The sequence below is a fragment of the Tachyglossus aculeatus genome, chromosome 8 (genome assembly GCF_015852505.1).
Source record: "Tachyglossus aculeatus isolate mTacAcu1 chromosome 8, mTacAcu1.pri, whole genome shotgun sequence".
In the NCBI taxonomy this organism is placed as follows: domain Eukaryota; kingdom Metazoa; phylum Chordata; class Mammalia; order Monotremata; family Tachyglossidae; genus Tachyglossus; species Tachyglossus aculeatus.
Window position 1 is genome coordinate 37,545,971 of NC_052073.1, and position 16,482 is coordinate 37,562,452.

The 16,482-nt window shown below is 52.7% G+C and overlaps 1 protein-coding gene across 1 annotated transcript in view; it reads right to left on the reverse strand.

Moving 5' to 3' along the window:
- Window positions 1-16,482, reverse strand: part of CTNNBL1 (catenin beta like 1) — a 51,964-nt gene that overhangs the window by 5,918 nt on the left and 29,564 nt on the right. The window contains exons 12-15 of the mRNA XM_038750177.1: window positions 14,059-14,156; window positions 13,707-13,787; window positions 2,707-2,844; window positions 2,542-2,614 (exon numbers count right to left, since the gene is read on the reverse strand). Coding sequence (XP_038606105.1) covers window positions 2,542-2,614; window positions 2,707-2,844; window positions 13,707-13,787; window positions 14,059-14,156 — 390 coding nt within the window. The remainder of the gene's footprint in view (window positions 1-2,541; window positions 2,615-2,706; window positions 2,845-13,706; window positions 13,788-14,058; window positions 14,157-16,482) is intronic.

Genomic DNA, 16,482 nt, shown 5'->3' on the forward strand with positions numbered 1-16,482 from the left:
AGCGCCAATGGATCCTATCCCTGCCCTCGAGAAATTACAACCGACGCCCGTTTTTCCCTGCAGGATCTGGCCTCCGGGAACGCCGGACTTTGAGGGAGAGAGGCGGTCAGCGGTCGACAGGGACTAACTCTAATGAGTCTGTTGTTCCCGCTCCGATTCCCGCCCCGATTCCCGCCCGGAGTGGGGGTTTGGGCGGGGGGGAAGGCTGAAAAGGGAAGGGGGAGAGGAGGAGGAGGAGAGGGAAGCGGCCCCCCGCCGGGCTCTGCCTTCTCAGCGTTTCTCTGAGCTTCCCCCGGGGCCCATCAGCTGCCAGAGCGACCGGCAAAATATGTCGGCCATAAAATCAAAGGGAAAAAAGCTCACGTCTAATTAGTGCGCCAAAACAAAACAAGAAAAGCCCACCTCCCCCCTGAAAAAAATCACAACGCCAGTCTCTAACCGGAGCCCAGAACGAAAATTGCAGGACAAAACGCTGAGCTGTTTGCTGTTCCCGAGTCCGCCGGTGACCGGGTTTTCTCATTTACGTCTCTTTTTTCGAAATGTTTTCAGACCAAATCAGATGCGCTTCTGCTCCGTCCCAGCCCAGCCTCGAGGCTGTGCGGCATCTGTCGGGAGCTTACTATGCGCTGAGCGCTGCACTAAACGCTAGGGAGGGATGCTAAGGAGTCAGGAGGACCCGGGTTCTAATCCCAGCTCCGCCACTTGTCTGCTGCGTGTGATCTTAGGCCAGTCACTTCTCTTCGATAGGCGCTTAGTACAGTGCTCTGCACACAGTAAGCGCTCAATAAATACGACTGAAAGAATAGGCAGCATGGCCTGGTGGGAAGAGCCAAATCCAAATCATGAGTTCAAATCCTGGCTCCTCCAATTTTTTTTTTTAATGGCCTTTATTAAGCGCTTACTATGTGCAAAGCACTGTTCTAAGCGCAACTGTCAGCTGTGTGACTTTGGGCAAGTCACTTAACTTCTCTGGGCCTCAGTTCCCTCATCTGTAAAATGGGGATTAAGACTGTGAGCCCCACGGGGGACAATAGGATCACTTTGTAACCTCCCCAGTGCTTAGAACAGTGCTTTGCACATAGTAAGCAAAAAGCAAAAAAAAAAAGCAAAAGTCTCCCCCTTTTAGACTGTGAGCCCACTGTTGGGTAGGGACTGTATATGTTGCCAATTTGTACTTCCCAAGCGCTTAGTACAGTGCTCTGCACATAGTAAGCGCTCAATAAATATGATTGATTGATTGATTGATTAGTAAGCGCTTAATAAATGCTATTATTATTATTATTATTATTATTATTATTATTATTATGAGCCCAGGCCTGGGAGTCAGAGGACCTGGGTTCTAGTTCCGCCTCAGTCACTTGTCTGCTGTGGGACCTTGGGCCAGTCACTTCACTCCTCTGGACCTCAGTTCCCTCATCTGCAGAATGGGCTTTAAGACTGTGAGCCCCATGTGGGACAATCTGACCAGCTTGTATCTCCCTCAGCACTTAGTACAGTGCCGGGGACATAGTGAGCGCTTAAAAAAATCCCATTAAAACAAACAAAAGACCAAGTCACTTCACTTCTCTGACCCTTGGTTCCCTCATCTGTAAAATGGGGATGAAATCCGTGAGCCCCATGTGGGACAGGGACTGTGTCCAACCTGATGATCTGGTACCTCCCGTGGCGCTTACTACAGTGCCTGGCACCTAGTAAGCACTTTAACTCATACCACAGAAACCAAACCAAAGTCATTTCACTTCTCTGGGCCTCAGTTCTCTCCTCTGTAAAACAGGGATTGAGACTGTGAGCCACAAGTGGGACATGGCTTAAGTCCCACTTGATCAACTTGTAACTCCACCAGCGCTTAGTACAGTGCCTTGCACATAGTAAGTGCTTAACAAATACCATCGGTGGGGGGGGGGGTGGAGAAAAAGGGGACAACCCGTGCCATAGGAGCAGTTCGGCCCAGGCCCGGAGGGGAGGGTCAGCTCATTGTGGGCAGGGAATGTAATCATAATAATAATAAAAATGATGGCATTTATTAAGCATTTACTATGTGCAAAGCTCTGTTCTAAGCGCTGGGGAGGTTACAAGGTGATCAGGTTGTCCCACGGGGGCCTCAGTCTTCATCCCCATTTTACAGATGAGGTAACTGAAGCCCAGAGAAGTGAAGTGACTTGCCCAAAGTCAACCAGCTGACAATTGGCGGAGCCGGGATTTGAACCCATGACCTCTGACTCCAAAGCCCGGGCTCTTTCCACTGAGCCACTTCTCTGTGTCCGTTATGTTGTTGCAGTGGACTCTCCCAAGCGCTTAGCACAGTGCTCTGCCCACAGTAAGAACTCCGTAAATCCCGCTGATTGAGTCCAGTGCTTTGCACACAGTAAGCGCTCGATAAACGCTATTGATCGGCCGACTGTCTTCTAGACTGTCAGCGCTCTGTGGGCAGAGTCTCCGGGACTCTCCCAAGTGTTTAGCCCAGTGCTCCGCACCCCGTAAGCGCCCAATAAATACCACCGACTGACCGAGGCCCGGGGGAGGCGGGGGAGGACGCCTCACCTTTGATGATGTGCCGGACGATCTTGATAGAGCTTCCCCTCATGTTGAGGATCTGGTGAACCCTCTGGCGGATCTGAGGGAGGGGAGAGGCCGGGAGAGGTGAGGGAGGGGGGACGGCGTTTTCGGGGGTCCGGCGGGGGGACGGCGGGGGGCCGGCCCGCTCACCTGGGGGACGCTGGCGCTGCAGATCTCGGCCATGACGTAGCAGATGAGCTGCAGGACGAAGAGGCCGGAATCCAGGCGGCGGACGTAGAACTCGTCCTCGGTCGCGTCGTCGATGATCTCGCCCCGGCGCACGATGTCCTGTAGGTGTGGGGAGCAGAAAACAGCCCACTCATTTACAGTCAGGCCCATTTATTGAGCGCCTACTGTGGGCGGGGCTCTGGACTGAGCACTTGGGACGGTATCATTCCCCCCCTCCCTCGGCCCCCACAGCACTTGCGTCCGGATCAGTGATTTATCGATTTATATTAATGAGGATGGCGTCCGTTAAGCGCTTGCTATGTTCCAAGCTCTGTTCTAGCGCTGGGGGGGATACAGGGTGATCAGGTTGTCCCACACGGGGCTCACAGTCTTCACCCCCGTTTTCCAGATGAGGGAACTGAAGCCCAGAGAAGGGAAGTGACTCGCCCAAGGTCACACTGCAGACAAGCGGCAGAGCCGGGATTAGAACCCACGACCTCTGACTCCCAAGCCCGGGCTCTTTCCACTGAGCCACGAGGATAATAAGAATAATAATGGCATTTCTTAAGCGCTTACTCTGTGCAAAGCACTGTTCTAAGCGCTGGGGAGGTTACAAGGTGATCAGGTTGTCCCACGGGGGGTTCACAGTCTTAATCCCCATTTTCCAGATGAGGAAACTGAGGCCCAGAGAAGTGAAGTTACTTGCCCAAAGTCACACAGCTGACAAGTGGCAGAGCCGGGATTTGAACCCATGACTTCTGACTCCCAAGCCCGGGCTCTTTCCACTGAGCCACGATAATAATAATAATGGCATTTCTCAAGCACTTACTATGTGCAAAGCACTGTTCTAAGCGCTGGGGAGGTTACAAGGTGATCGGGTTGTCCCACACGGGGTTCACAGTCTTAATCCCCATTTTCCAGATGGGGGAACTGAGGCCCAGAGAAGTGAAGTGACTTGCCCAAAGTCACACAGCTGACATGTGGCAGAGCCGAGATTTGAACCCATGACCTCTGACTCCCAAGCCCGGGCTCTTTCCACTGAGCCACACTGCACGCTGCTTCTTATATTAATGCCTGTCTCCCCTGCTAGACTGTCAGCTCCCGGCGGGCGGAGAAGCAGAGTGGCCTAGTGGGTAGAGCCCCAGCCTGGATTCTCATCCTGGATCCACCCCTGGTCTGCTGTGTGACCTTGGTCGAGTCACTTCGCTTCTCTGGGCCTCAGTTCCCTCCTCTGTAAAATGGGGATGAAGACAGTGAGCCCCATGTGGGACAGGGACTGTGTCTAACCTGATTAGCTTGTTTCTACTCCAGTGCTTATAGTTCCTGGCACACAATGAGAGCTTACCAAATACCATTAAAAAACAAAAAAAAGCGCTTAGCACAGTGCTCTTTACCCATTAAGCGCTCAGTAAATACCACTGTTTGAAGGGACCTTCCAGTCTGGAGGGACTTGAACTTTGAATTTCCGTCTCAAATTTTAATGCAGAGTCAGATCACCCCCCCAGCCCCGCCTGGCTTTCCCCCCTTCAGCAATTCCGGGTTCTCTAGTACAGCAGCAGCGCGGCTCAGTGGAAAGAGCCCGGGCTTTGGAGTCAGAGGTCGTGGGTTCAAATCCCGGCTCCGCCAATTGCCAGCTGTGTGACTTTGGGCAAGTCACTTCACTTCCCTGGGCCTCAGTTACCTCATCTGGAAAATGGGGATTAAGACTGTGAAGCCCCCCGTGGGACAACCTGATCACCTGGTAACCTCCCCAGCGCTTAGAACAGTGCTTTGCACATAGTAAGCGCTTAATAAATGCTATAAAAAACAAAAACAAAAAACAGCGATCCCGGGGCCTTGCTTCACCATCCTGGGAGAGAGTCTCCCACATCTGGCCCCTTCCTTCCTCTCCCCCTCTTCCCCCCTCCACCCCCCCCATCTTACCTCCTTCCCTTCCCCACAGCACCTGTATATATGTATATATGTTTGTACATATTTATTACTCTATTTATTTATTTATTTATTTATTTTATTTGCACATATCTATTCTATTTATTTTATTTTGTTAGTATGTTTGGTTTTGTTCTCTGTCTCCCCCTTTTAGACTGTGAGCCCACTGTTGGGTAGGGACTGTCTCTATATGTTGCCAATTTGTACTTCCCAAGCGCTTAGTACAGTGCTCTGCACATAGTAAGCGCTCAATAAATACGATTGATGATGATGATGATGATGGCCCAGGGGCCTTGGTCGGAGCCGATTTTCCCGCCCGATCCCCCCCTCATCCGGGATGACTGGGAGTTCTGGAGCGGGAAAATTAGGATCAGGTCTAAATGAGGAACTAAAAGGGGTCTTTATTTTTTCCATGCTCTGCAACTCACTCCCTGCCCGTGTGCTGGACCCTGTGTGGATTTTTCCCACAATTACCAAATGACCATGAAATGTGCTAGTAAATGAAGCTGGGAATGGGAGGGGTCCGGGCTTCCGAGCTTAAGGCGGCTGGAGAACGGAGGGGAGAGAGAGCCTGCTTGGTCGGTTGGCCCCTTGCCTTGGGAAATCAGCGGTATTTAGAGAAGCAGCGTGGCTCAGTGGAAAGAGCCCGGGCTTTGGAGTCAGAGGTCATGGGTTCAAATCCCGGCTCTGCCAATTGTCAGCTGTGTGACTTTGGGCAAGTCACTTCACTTCTCTGGGCCTCATGACCTCATCTGGAAAATGGGGATTAAGACTGTGAGCCCTCTGTGGGACAACCTGATCACCTTGTAACCTCCTTAGCGTTTAGAACAGTGCTTTGCACATAGTAAGCGCTTAATAAATGCCATTATTATTATTATTATTATTATAACTGGGTGCAGAGCACTGTACTGAGCGCTTGGGAGAGTCCAATCCAATAGAGTTAATTGTAGCATTAATTGTAGCGTGATGCCCCCGCCCCGCCCCCACGACGAGCTAACAGACTGTCAATCCATCAGCGGTATTAATTGAGCCTAACTGTGGGCAGGGCCCTGGACTGAGAAGCAGCGTGGCTCAGTGGAAAGAGCCCGGGCTTTGGAATCAGAAGTCATGGGTTCAAATCCCGGCTCCACCACATGTCTGCTGTGTGACCTTGGGCAAGTCACTTAGCTTCTCTGAGCCTCAGTTACCTCATCTGGAAAATGGGGATTAAGACTGTGAACCCCACGTGGGACAACCTGATCACTTTTTGTTGCCAACTTGTACTTCCCAAGCGCTTAGTACAGTGCTCTGCACACAGTAAGCGCTCAATAAATACGACTGATTGATTGATTGATTGACTGAGCACTTGGGAGAGTTCGATGCAACAGAATGGGCAGACAAGTACCCTGGGCACAACAAGCTGGCAGTCTAGAGGCAGCAAACGGACGACCTTTTCTCTCCCCCAGAGCCAGGTTCTAATCCCGGCCCTGCCAGCTGCCTGCTGGGTGACCTTGGGCCAGTCATTTCACATCTCCGGGCCTCCAATTCCTCAACTGTAAAGTGAGGAGGATCCGCTCCCTGATCTCCCTCCCTCTTAGACCGTGAGCCCTGTTTCACAGATGAGGTAACTGAGGCCAGAGAAGTGAAGTGACCGACCCAAGGTCACCCAGCAGACGACAATAATGATGGCAACCGTTCAGAAGGTGGGCCTAAGAGTCTGGAGCATCGGCCAGTGTGACCCCGTGAAGGACACCGTTTCTCGAGCCCGTCGGCTCCTTCGGGGTGGGTTCGGGCCTCCGATCGCCCCAGACTCCCCCGGGTGCTCAGCCCAGTGTTCGGCTCGCAGTCAGGGTACCACAAATACCAGCCATCGACTGATAGAGGAACGTCCTCCGCCGCCCATCAAGCTCCCCTCATCCCCATCTCCCTATGCTGAGGCTGCCCCGCTCGTGGGCAGGGGAGGTCGGGGGCGCGGTGGGGGACAGTGGTGGCTTTGGCCTTCTCTGGGTTTCTGGCCCACGTTCCACCTTGGCACTCATTCATTCATATTTATTGAGCGCTTACTGTGTGCAGAGCACTGTACTAAGCGCTTGGGAAGTACAAGTTGGCAACATATAGAGACAGTCCCTACCCAACAACTGTGTCGCTGGCACTCTTTCGCCCTTCCTCTAGCTCTTTATCCCTCTCTAGCTCTCTCCTTCTCCATCTCCTTCGTTCCCTCTCCCCTCGTCTTTCTCTCGCTTTTTTTCCCCTCTCCCCCTTTCTTCTCTCTCCGTTTCTCTTCCCCTCCCCGCCTCTTCCCCTTTTCTTTGCCTCTCCCCCTTTCTCTCACTCTCTCCCCACCTCCCCCCTTCCTCTCTACCTTTCTCCCTTTGTCTTTCCTTCTTTCTCTCCCCCTCCCTCTCTTCCCTTTCCCTCTTCCTCGCTACCTTTCTCCCTCTCTCTTTCCCTTTCCCTCTCTCCACCTTTCCTTTCCCTTTCTTTGCCTCATCCCCTTTCTAACTCTCCCCGTCCCTCTTCCTCTCTTCCTTCCTTTTTTCCTCTACCTTTCTTTCTCCCTCCCTCTCTCCCCTTTAATTTCTCTCTCCCCTTTCCCTCACTCTCCCCACCTCCCTTTCTCCCCCTACCATTCTCTCTCCCTCTCCCCCTTTCTCTCACTTTCTCCCCACCTCCCCCCTCACTCTTCCTCTCTCTTTCCCTCTCCCCCCTTCTCTCACTCTTTCCCCACCTCCCCCCCACCCCTTCCCTCCCTTTCTCTTTCCCTCTACCTTTCTCTCTCCCTCCCTCTCTCCTTCTTTCCCTCTCCCCCTTTCTCTCACTTTCTCCCCACCTCCCCCATTCTCTCACTCTTCCTCTCTTTCCCTCTCCCCCCTTCTCTCACTTTCCCCACCTCCCCGCACCCCTTCTCTCCCCTTCTCTTTCCCTCCCCCTCCCTCTCTCCCCCTTTCTCTCTCCCCTGCTTCTCACTCTTTCCCCACCTCCCCCCTCCCCTTCTCTCCCTTTCTCTTTCCCCCCTCTACCTTTCTCTCTCTTTTTCTTTCCCTCTCTCCGGGGCAGGCTTTGATTCCCGGACCCCACTGTGCTCTCTCCGCCCCCTTCAAACATGGCCTGACACATCTGGCGGGCTGGGCCTCCCCTCGGCCTGGCTCTCTCGAAAACGGGGGCACCGACCCCTTCCCTCTCCGCCAGCCAACCGAGCCATTTTACGGGGGTGACACAAAAGCCAGCCAAATGTGCAAATGCAGACCTCCAAGGGCATATGGGGGTGGGGGCACGACTGGAGGAGACACTGGTCTCCCCCTCTCCTCCAAGGGGGCGGGCCCGGCGATGATTTCGCGGTGGCACAATTAGCATGCAATTTGTAAGTCATTACGGTGCCAACTGCGGGGTGAGAAGGCTCGCCCGCCCGCTCGCTCCCTCCCTGGCTCTGGCGCGGGCGAACCTGCCGACAGCCCTTATTCTCTGAAAGTACAAGAGGAGCCCAAGCTCTCTCCGGCTCATCTCCCTCCTAAAAGAGGAGCCCCGGGGTCTCTCCATCTCGTCCCTCTTCCAGAATAATAATAATAATAATAATAATAATGGCATTTGTTAAGCACTTACTGTGTGCAAAGTGCTGGGGGGATACAAGGTGATCAGGTTGTCCCACGTGGGGCTCACATTCTTAATCCCCATTTTACAGATGAGGGAACTGAGGCCCAGAGAAGTGAAGTGACTTGCCCAAAGTCACCCAGCTGACAAGTGGCGGAGCCGGGATTGGAACCCACGACCTCTGACTCCAAAGCCCGGGCTCTTTCCACTGAGCCACACTGCTTCTCTAGCCCTGGGCTCTCTCCATCTCACCCCCCCTTCTTAAAGAGGAGCCCTAGGCTCTCTGCCTCTTGTCCCCCTTCTCAAAGAGGAGCCCCCGCGGCGTCTCCGTCTTGCCCCCCTTCTAGAAAAGAAGCCCCAGGATCTCTTCCCTTCTAGCTCGGTCTGGTCCCCCTTCCAGAAGAGGAGCCCCGGCTCTCTCCGTCTCGCCCCGCTTCAAAAGCGGAGGAGAACCCAGGTCTTTCTGACTCCCGGGCTCTATCCGCAAAGCCACATCGCTTCCTCTAAGTGAAGTGACTTGTCCAAGGTCACCCAGCAGACAGGCGTCGGAGCCGGGATGAGAACCCAGGCCCGGGCTCTATCCATTAGGCCACGTGGCTTCTCGATAAAGAGGCGGGAGGGGGGTGGTGTTTCTCCGGCCGGAGGCCGTGTGGACGTCCTCGCGGCTCGGGGCTTGGAATCGGCGAGCCGAGCCGTGATCCGATTTGTTTCCCACGGAGGGGAACAGATGGAAAATAGAGCCTCCCCTCCCCCTCCCCTCGGCCCCCCGCCCCCTGCAGTGCTCAAAGACTCGTTACCCTTAATGGAAAATACGGCTGAGTGAACACTGGCGCCCGTCTCCACGCTGGCACTCCTAATTCTGCGTTTTTAGGGTATCCGTTAGGCGCTCACTATGCGCTGCGTACTATGTACTAAGCGCAGGGGACAGGTAAGCTCATCAGGATGGACCCAGACCATGTTATTTGTTAAGCGCTTACCAGGTGCCCGACGCTGTACTAAGTGCTGGGGGAGATACGAGCTAACCAGGCTGGACCCAGTCCACCGCCCAAGTGGGGCTCATATTTTATCGTATTTGTTAATCGATCAATCAATCAATCGTATTTATTGAGCGCTTACTGTGTGCACAGCGCTGTACTAAGCGCTTGGAAGTCCAAGTTGGCAACATCTAGAGACAGTCCCTACCCAACAGTGGGCTCACAGTCTAAAAGGGGGAGACAGAGAACAAAAACAAACATACTAACAGAATAAAATAAATAGAATAGATATGTACAAGTAAAATAGAGTAATAAATATGTACAAACATATATACAGGTATTTGTTAAGCGCTTCCTATGTGCCGGGCACTGCACTAAGCGCTGGGGGAGATACAAGCTAATGAGGGTTGGACACAGTCTGCGTCCCACGTGGGGCTCACAGTCTTCATCCCCATTTTCCAGGATGAGGAAACCGAGGCCCAGAGGAGTTCCTTGTCTGAGGTCACACAGAGATAAGTGGCGGAGCCGGGGTTGACACTAACCGTCCGGGACTCGCCATCCAAGAGGGATGGGGTGGTGGCAGTTGGGGGGGGGGATTAGGAAATTTCCAAGTTTGCTAGGGCGTCCTCTACACCCTGAGCTCCTTCTCTGTCGTACTGGACTCTCCCAAATTCTAAATACAGGGCTCCTCCTCTTCCCCTCTCTTTCTCTCTCGCTCTCTTTATCATCTCTCTGTCTCTCGGTTGTCTCGCTCCTTCTCATCTCCGTCTCTCTCCTTTTCACCCCTGTCTCTCTCCCTTCCCATCCTTGTCTCTCTCTCAGGAAGCAGCTTGGCTCAGTGGGAAAGAGCCCGGGCTTTGGAGTCAGAGGTCATGGGTTCAAATCCCGGCTCCGCCACTTGTCAGCTGTGTGACTTTGGGCAAGTCACTTCACTTCTCTGTGCCTCAGTTCCCTCATCTGTAAAATGGGGATGAAGACTGTGAGCCCCACGTGGGACAACCTCATCACCTTGTATCCCCCCAGCGCTTAGAACAGTGCTTTGCACATAGTAAGCGCTTAATAAATGCCATCATTATTATTATTATCTCTCTGTCTCCCGCCTTCTCATCAGTCATCTACCTGTCTCTCCCTCCTCATCTCTCCCCGTCTCTCCATCTCCACCACTTGTCAGCTGTGTGACCTTGGGCGAGCCACCTCACTTCTCTGTGCCTCAGTGACCTCATCTGTAAGATGGGGATGAAGACTGTGAGCCCCACGTGGGACAACCTGATCACCTTGTATCCCCCCAGTGCTTAGAACGGTGCTTCGTATATATTAAGTACTTAACGACTACCATCATTATTATTTTGGGAAGCTGCATGGCTCAGTGGAAAGAGCCCGGGCTTTGGAGTCAGAGGTCATCAATCCTATTTATTGAGCGCTTACTGTGTGCAGAGCACTGTACTAAGCGCTTGAGTTCAAATCCCGGCTCTGCCAGCTGTCAGCTGTGTGGCCTTGGGCAAGCCACTTCACTTCTCTGGGCCTCAGTGACCTCATCTGGAAAATGGGGATGAAGACTGTGAGCCCCCCGTGGGACAACCTGATCACCTTGTAACCTCCCCAGTGCTTAGAACAGTGCTTTGCACATAGCAAGCGCTTAATAAATGCCATCATTATTATTATTATTATTATCTCTCCCTCCTTCCCATCTCTAGCTCTCCCTCATCTGCCTCTAATCCACCTGTCTCCTTCCCATCCTTCCACGTCATCTCTCCTGTTCTTCTAGACTGTGAGCCCGCTGTTGGGTAGGGACCGTCTCTAGATGTTGCCAACTTGGACTTCCCAAGTGCTTAGTACAGTGCTCTGCACACAGTAATTGCTCAATAAATACGATTGATTGAATGAATGAATGAATCTCTCGGCCTCCTTCCCATCCTCCCCTCCTCCTCTTCTTCCCGTGTCTCTCCTCCTCGGTCTCACTCCTCTCTCTCCCTCCGTCTGTCTGTCCGTCCGTCCGTCCAGCCCCGAGGGACCCCCGGGCGTCCCTCCCGCCCCCCGGCTCCTCAGGGAGGGCCGTGCCGGGCCCCGCTGGGGCGGGGGCTGCTCAGTGACCAGGGACGCGAAGCATTTTGGTGCAGTTCGCTGGAACGGGCTCAGCTCCCGGAGAGCATTAAAATATTTACATATTCAACGTGTTCAGAGCCATCCTCCGTTCCTCTGCACCGTGGACTAATTATTTCACCAAAAACTCGACCCCCAATTCTGGAGCCGCGACGCCACAACGAGGTGGGCGGGTGGGGCGGCTTCCTCGCAGATGGTTTTGGGGGTGCTTTGGTTTTTTTATTTAGAAACGCGCCTGGCTATTCTATCCCCTTCGCCTCCCGACATCTGCACGGCTTCTGGGATGCAGGGCGCTACTATGTCGTCCTCTCCCAAGCGCTTAGTACGGTGCTCTGCACACAATAAGCGCTCAATAAATACGATTGAATGAGATCAGGATTTATTTATTTTACTTGTACCTATCTATTCTATTTATTTTATTTTGGTAGTATGTTTGGTTTTGTTCTCTGTCTCCCCCTTCTAGACTTTGAGCCCACTGTTGGGTAGGGACTGTCTCTATATGTTGCCAGCTTGTACTTCCCAAGCGCTTAGTACAGTGCTCTGCACCCAGTAAGCACTCAATAAATACGATGGATTGATTGATTGCTTGATCAGGACTCCGTCCCAAGGCCCTGGGGAAGCAGCGTGGACTAGTGGCTAGAACCCAAGCCTGGGAATCAGAGGACCTGCATTCTAATCCCGGCTCTGCCACTCGTTTGCCGTGTGACCTTGGGCCAGTCACTTCACTTCTCTGGGCCTCAGTTCCCTCATTTGTAAAATGGGGATGAAGACTGTGAGCCCCCCTGTGGGACAGGGCCCGTATCCAACCCAATTACCTCACATCTACCCCACGCTCAGTGTAGTGCCTGGCACATACTAAGCGCTTAATAAATACCCTTAAAAAACAGTCCCCCCGGTTCCTGGAGGCAGGGATTGTGGGCTGGATTTCCCACGGAGCAGAGAGGGGTGGCAGGTGCCTGGGGGATGTGAAGAAGGTCTTCCCTCGCTGGAAATAATAATAATAATAATAATAATAATGGCATTTATTAAGCGCTTACTATCTGCAAAGCACTGTTTTAAGCGCTGGGGAGGTTACAAGGTGATCAGGTTGTCCCACGGGGGGCTCACAGTCTTCATCCCATATCATTCATATTTATTACTCTATTTATTTACTTTACTTGTACATATTTATTGTACTTATTTTATTTTGTTAATATGTTTTGTTTATATATGTATATGTATGTATATATGTTTGTACATATTTATTACTCTATTTATTTATTTATTTTACTTGTACATATCTATTCTATTCTATTTATTTTGTTCATATGTTCTGTTTTGTTCTCTGTCTCCCCCTTCTAGACTATGAACCCACTGTTGGGTAGGGACCGTCTCTATATGTTGCCAATTTGTACTTCCCCAGCGCTTAGTCCAGTGCTCTGCACACAGTAAGCGCTCAATAAATACGATCGATTGATTGATTCATCCCCATTTTACAGAGGAGGTCACTGAGGCCCAGAGAAGTGAAGTGACTTCTCTGGTACTGACAACCTGATCTCCTTGTAACCACCCCAGCGCTTAGAACAGTGCTTTGCACGTAGTAAGTGCTTAATAAATAATAATAATAATGATCAGGTTGCCCCACGGCGGGGGGGGGGCTCACAGACTCCATCCCCATTTTCCAGATGAGGTCACTGAGGCCCAGAGAAGTGAAGTGACTTCTCTGGTACTGACAACCTGATCTCCTTGTAACCTCCCCAGTGCTTAGAACAGTGCTTTGCACATAGTAAGTGCTTAATAAATAATAATAATAATGATCAGGTTGCCCCACGGGGGGGGGCTCACAGACTTCATCCTCATTTGACAGATGAGGTCACTGAGGCCCAGAGAAGTGAAGTGACTTCTCTGGTACTGACAACCTGATCTCCTTGTAACCTCCCCAGTGCTTAGAACAGTGCTTTGCACATAGTAAGTGCTTAATAAATAATAATAATAATGATCAGGTTGCCCCACGGGGGGGCTCAGAGACTTCATCCCCATTTGACAGATGAGGTCACTGAGGCCCAGAGAAGCGAAGCGTCACACAGCTGACAATTGGCAGAGCCAGGATTTGAACCCATGACCTCGGACTCCAAAGCCCGGGCTCTTTCCACTGACCCACGCTGCTTCTCTAGGGAAGGACCTGATCCCCTGGAAGGGGTTCTGGTGGGCAGGGGGAGAGGGGAGGTGGGGGGCCGTCTGAGGGGCGACGCGGAGGGCGGTTCTGTCCCCGTCCATCCTCCGCCCTCCCGGAGCCCCCTTGTCTGGCTCGACATTCCCGCTGTGCCTCATCCTACCGGATTCCCACCGACCTGCTCCCGTCACCCGCTGAGGTGGGGGGGCGTGCGCGTTTGCGGGGGGCAGAGGGGTCCGCGGGGGTCCGGAGACACCTACGTGCTTTTCTCCTTCGATCTTCTTGTCCGCCACCTGCAGCGCGTCCAGGTACTTGAAATGCAACTCCATGAGTCTGTCCACCTGCGAGGGGGGGGGGACACCCACGCCCGAACTATTTGTTAAGCGCTTACTAGGCGCCTTAGGACTGTTCTAAGCGCTGAGCGCTGCTCTAATAATAATGCCGTGCTCCCCTCCCGTGGAGGAGAGCCGGATTAGAACCCGCGACCTCGGACTCCCAAGGCCGGGCTCTTGCCCCGGGCCGTGGCGCTTCTCACTGGGCGAGCCCAGGGAGGTCCAAGGTCCTAGTTGGGACGCCGCCGCCCGCACCCCCGCCCCGGGTGGGACCACCCACCTTCTCGCTGTTGTTTTCGGTGAATTTGCTCAGGAGGCGGGTCCTCTGTTGTCCCTTCAGGTTTCGCAGGAGGGAGGCCAAGATGGAGCAGACGTGTTCTGCGGGGAGGGGGGCGCGACATTATGACTAGAACATTCAATCGCATTTATTCACTCATTCAGTCGTATTTAGTGAGCGCTTACTGCGTGCGGAGCACTGGACTAAGCGCTTGGGAAGTCCAAGGTGGCAACATCGAGAGACGGTCCCTACCCGACAGCGGGCTCACAGTCGAGAAGGGGGAGACAGACAACGAAACATAACATATTAACCAAAGGACAACCGTCAGAATAAACAGAATTATAGCTATATTTTACCGATTAGGTCACTGAGGCGCAGAGAAGTGAGGTGATTTCATTCATTCATTCATTCATTCGATCGTATTTATTGAGCGCTGACTGTGTGCAGAGCACTGGACTAAGCACTTGGGAAGTCCAAGTCGGCACCATAGAGAGACGGTCCCTACCCGACAGTGGGCTCACAGTCTAGAAGGGGGAGACGGACGACAAAACAGAACATATTAACAAAATAAAGTAAATAGAATAAATATGAGCAAGTAGAATAAATAGAGTAATAAATACGTGCAAACTTATATACATATATACAGGTGCTGCGGGGAGGGGAAGGAGGTAAGGCGGGGGGATGGGGAGGGGGAGGACTGTCTCTATATGTTGCCGACTTGTACTTCCCAAGCGCTTAGTACAGTGCTCTGCACACAGTAAGCGCTCAATAAATACGATTGAATGAATGAATCATTCACCCCAGCCCCTAGTAACAATAATAATGATGGTATTTGTTAAGCGCTTACTATGTGCCAGGCACTGTTCTAAGCACTGGGGGGGGGGGGGGGGGGGGCGATACAAGGTGATCAGGTTGTCCCACGTGGGGCTCACTGTCTTAATCCTCATTTTACAGATGAGAGAACTGAGGCCCAGAGAAGTGACCTGCCCAAAGTCACCCAGCTGACAACTGACGGAGCCGGGATTTGAACCCGTGACCTCTGACTCCAAAGCCCGGGCTCCTTCCGCTGAGCCCCGCTGTAGTACAGTGCCTGGCACATAATGCGCGCTTAACCAACACAATTATTATTATCGTCATTCACCCCAGCGCTCAGTACGGTGCCAGGCACGTAATAAATCCGATCGAATGAAAGTAAGCGCTTAACAAATACCACAATCCCATTGTTACCATCACATAGGAACACGGCCACAGGCCGCAGGGAGACCGACAGACAGACCGACAGACGGACACACGCATTCCCCGCCCCCTCCACCACAGATGCAGGCCGGGTAAGGTGCCATTAGCGACTAATAAATGTCGCTTCCCCGGGAACGGATTTTTCCGCCTGAGGTGCTGTCGATTTTTCACGCGGCAAGGAGCCGAGCAGAAGCGGCAGCAGGCGGGCCGAGCGGGCCGAGATAACAGGTTTATCTTGGGGCCGGCGCTGGCTAGGCCGTCATCTCCGCGGGAGGAAACCGAGGTAGCTATCTTTTATCTACCCCAGTGCTGCCTTCAGCCAGGAGCGGCTTGGCCTAGTGGCCAGAGCCCGGGCTTGAGAGCCCGGGACTTGTCCGCCAGGTGACCTTGGGCCGGTCACTTCACTTTTCAGGGCCTCAGTTCCCTCCTCTGGAAAGTGGGGATGAAGACTGGGAGCCCCATGGGGGGCAGGGACTGGGTCCAACCCAATTATCTTCGATCTATCTCGTCAACCTCGCCGCCCTCGCCCACGTCCCGCCGCTGGCTTGGAACGCCCTCCCTCCTCACATCCCACAGACGATGACTCTCCCAGCCCTCAAAGCCTTATCGAAGGCCCATCTCCTCCTCCAAGAGGCCTTCCCTGACTGCACCCTCCTTTCGTCTTCTCCCCCTCCCTTCTGCGTCGCCCCGACTCGCTCCCTTTCTTCATCCCCGCTCCCAGCCCCACACCGCTATATGTTGCCAACTTCTACTTCCCAAGCGCTTAGTACAGTGCTCTGCACACAGTAAGCGCTCAATAAATACGATTGATTGATTGATTGATTGATTTTCTTCATATCCGTCTCCCCCTCCGGACTGTCAGCTTGTTGTGGGCAGGGAATGTGTCTGCTCCATCATTCTACTGGATTCTCACAAGCACTTATTACAATGCCTTGCACACAGTAAGCACTCAATAATAATAATAATAATAATAATAATAATAATAATAATGGCATTTGTTGAGCACTTACTATGTGCAAGGCACTGTTCTAAGTGCTGGAGGGAATATTCATTCATTCATCCATTCATTCAATCGTATTTATTAAGCGCTTACTGTGTGCAGAGCACTGGACTAAGCGCTTGGGAAGGACAAGTTGGCAACATAGAGAGGCGGTCCCTACCCAACAACCGGCTCACAGTCTAGAAGGGGGA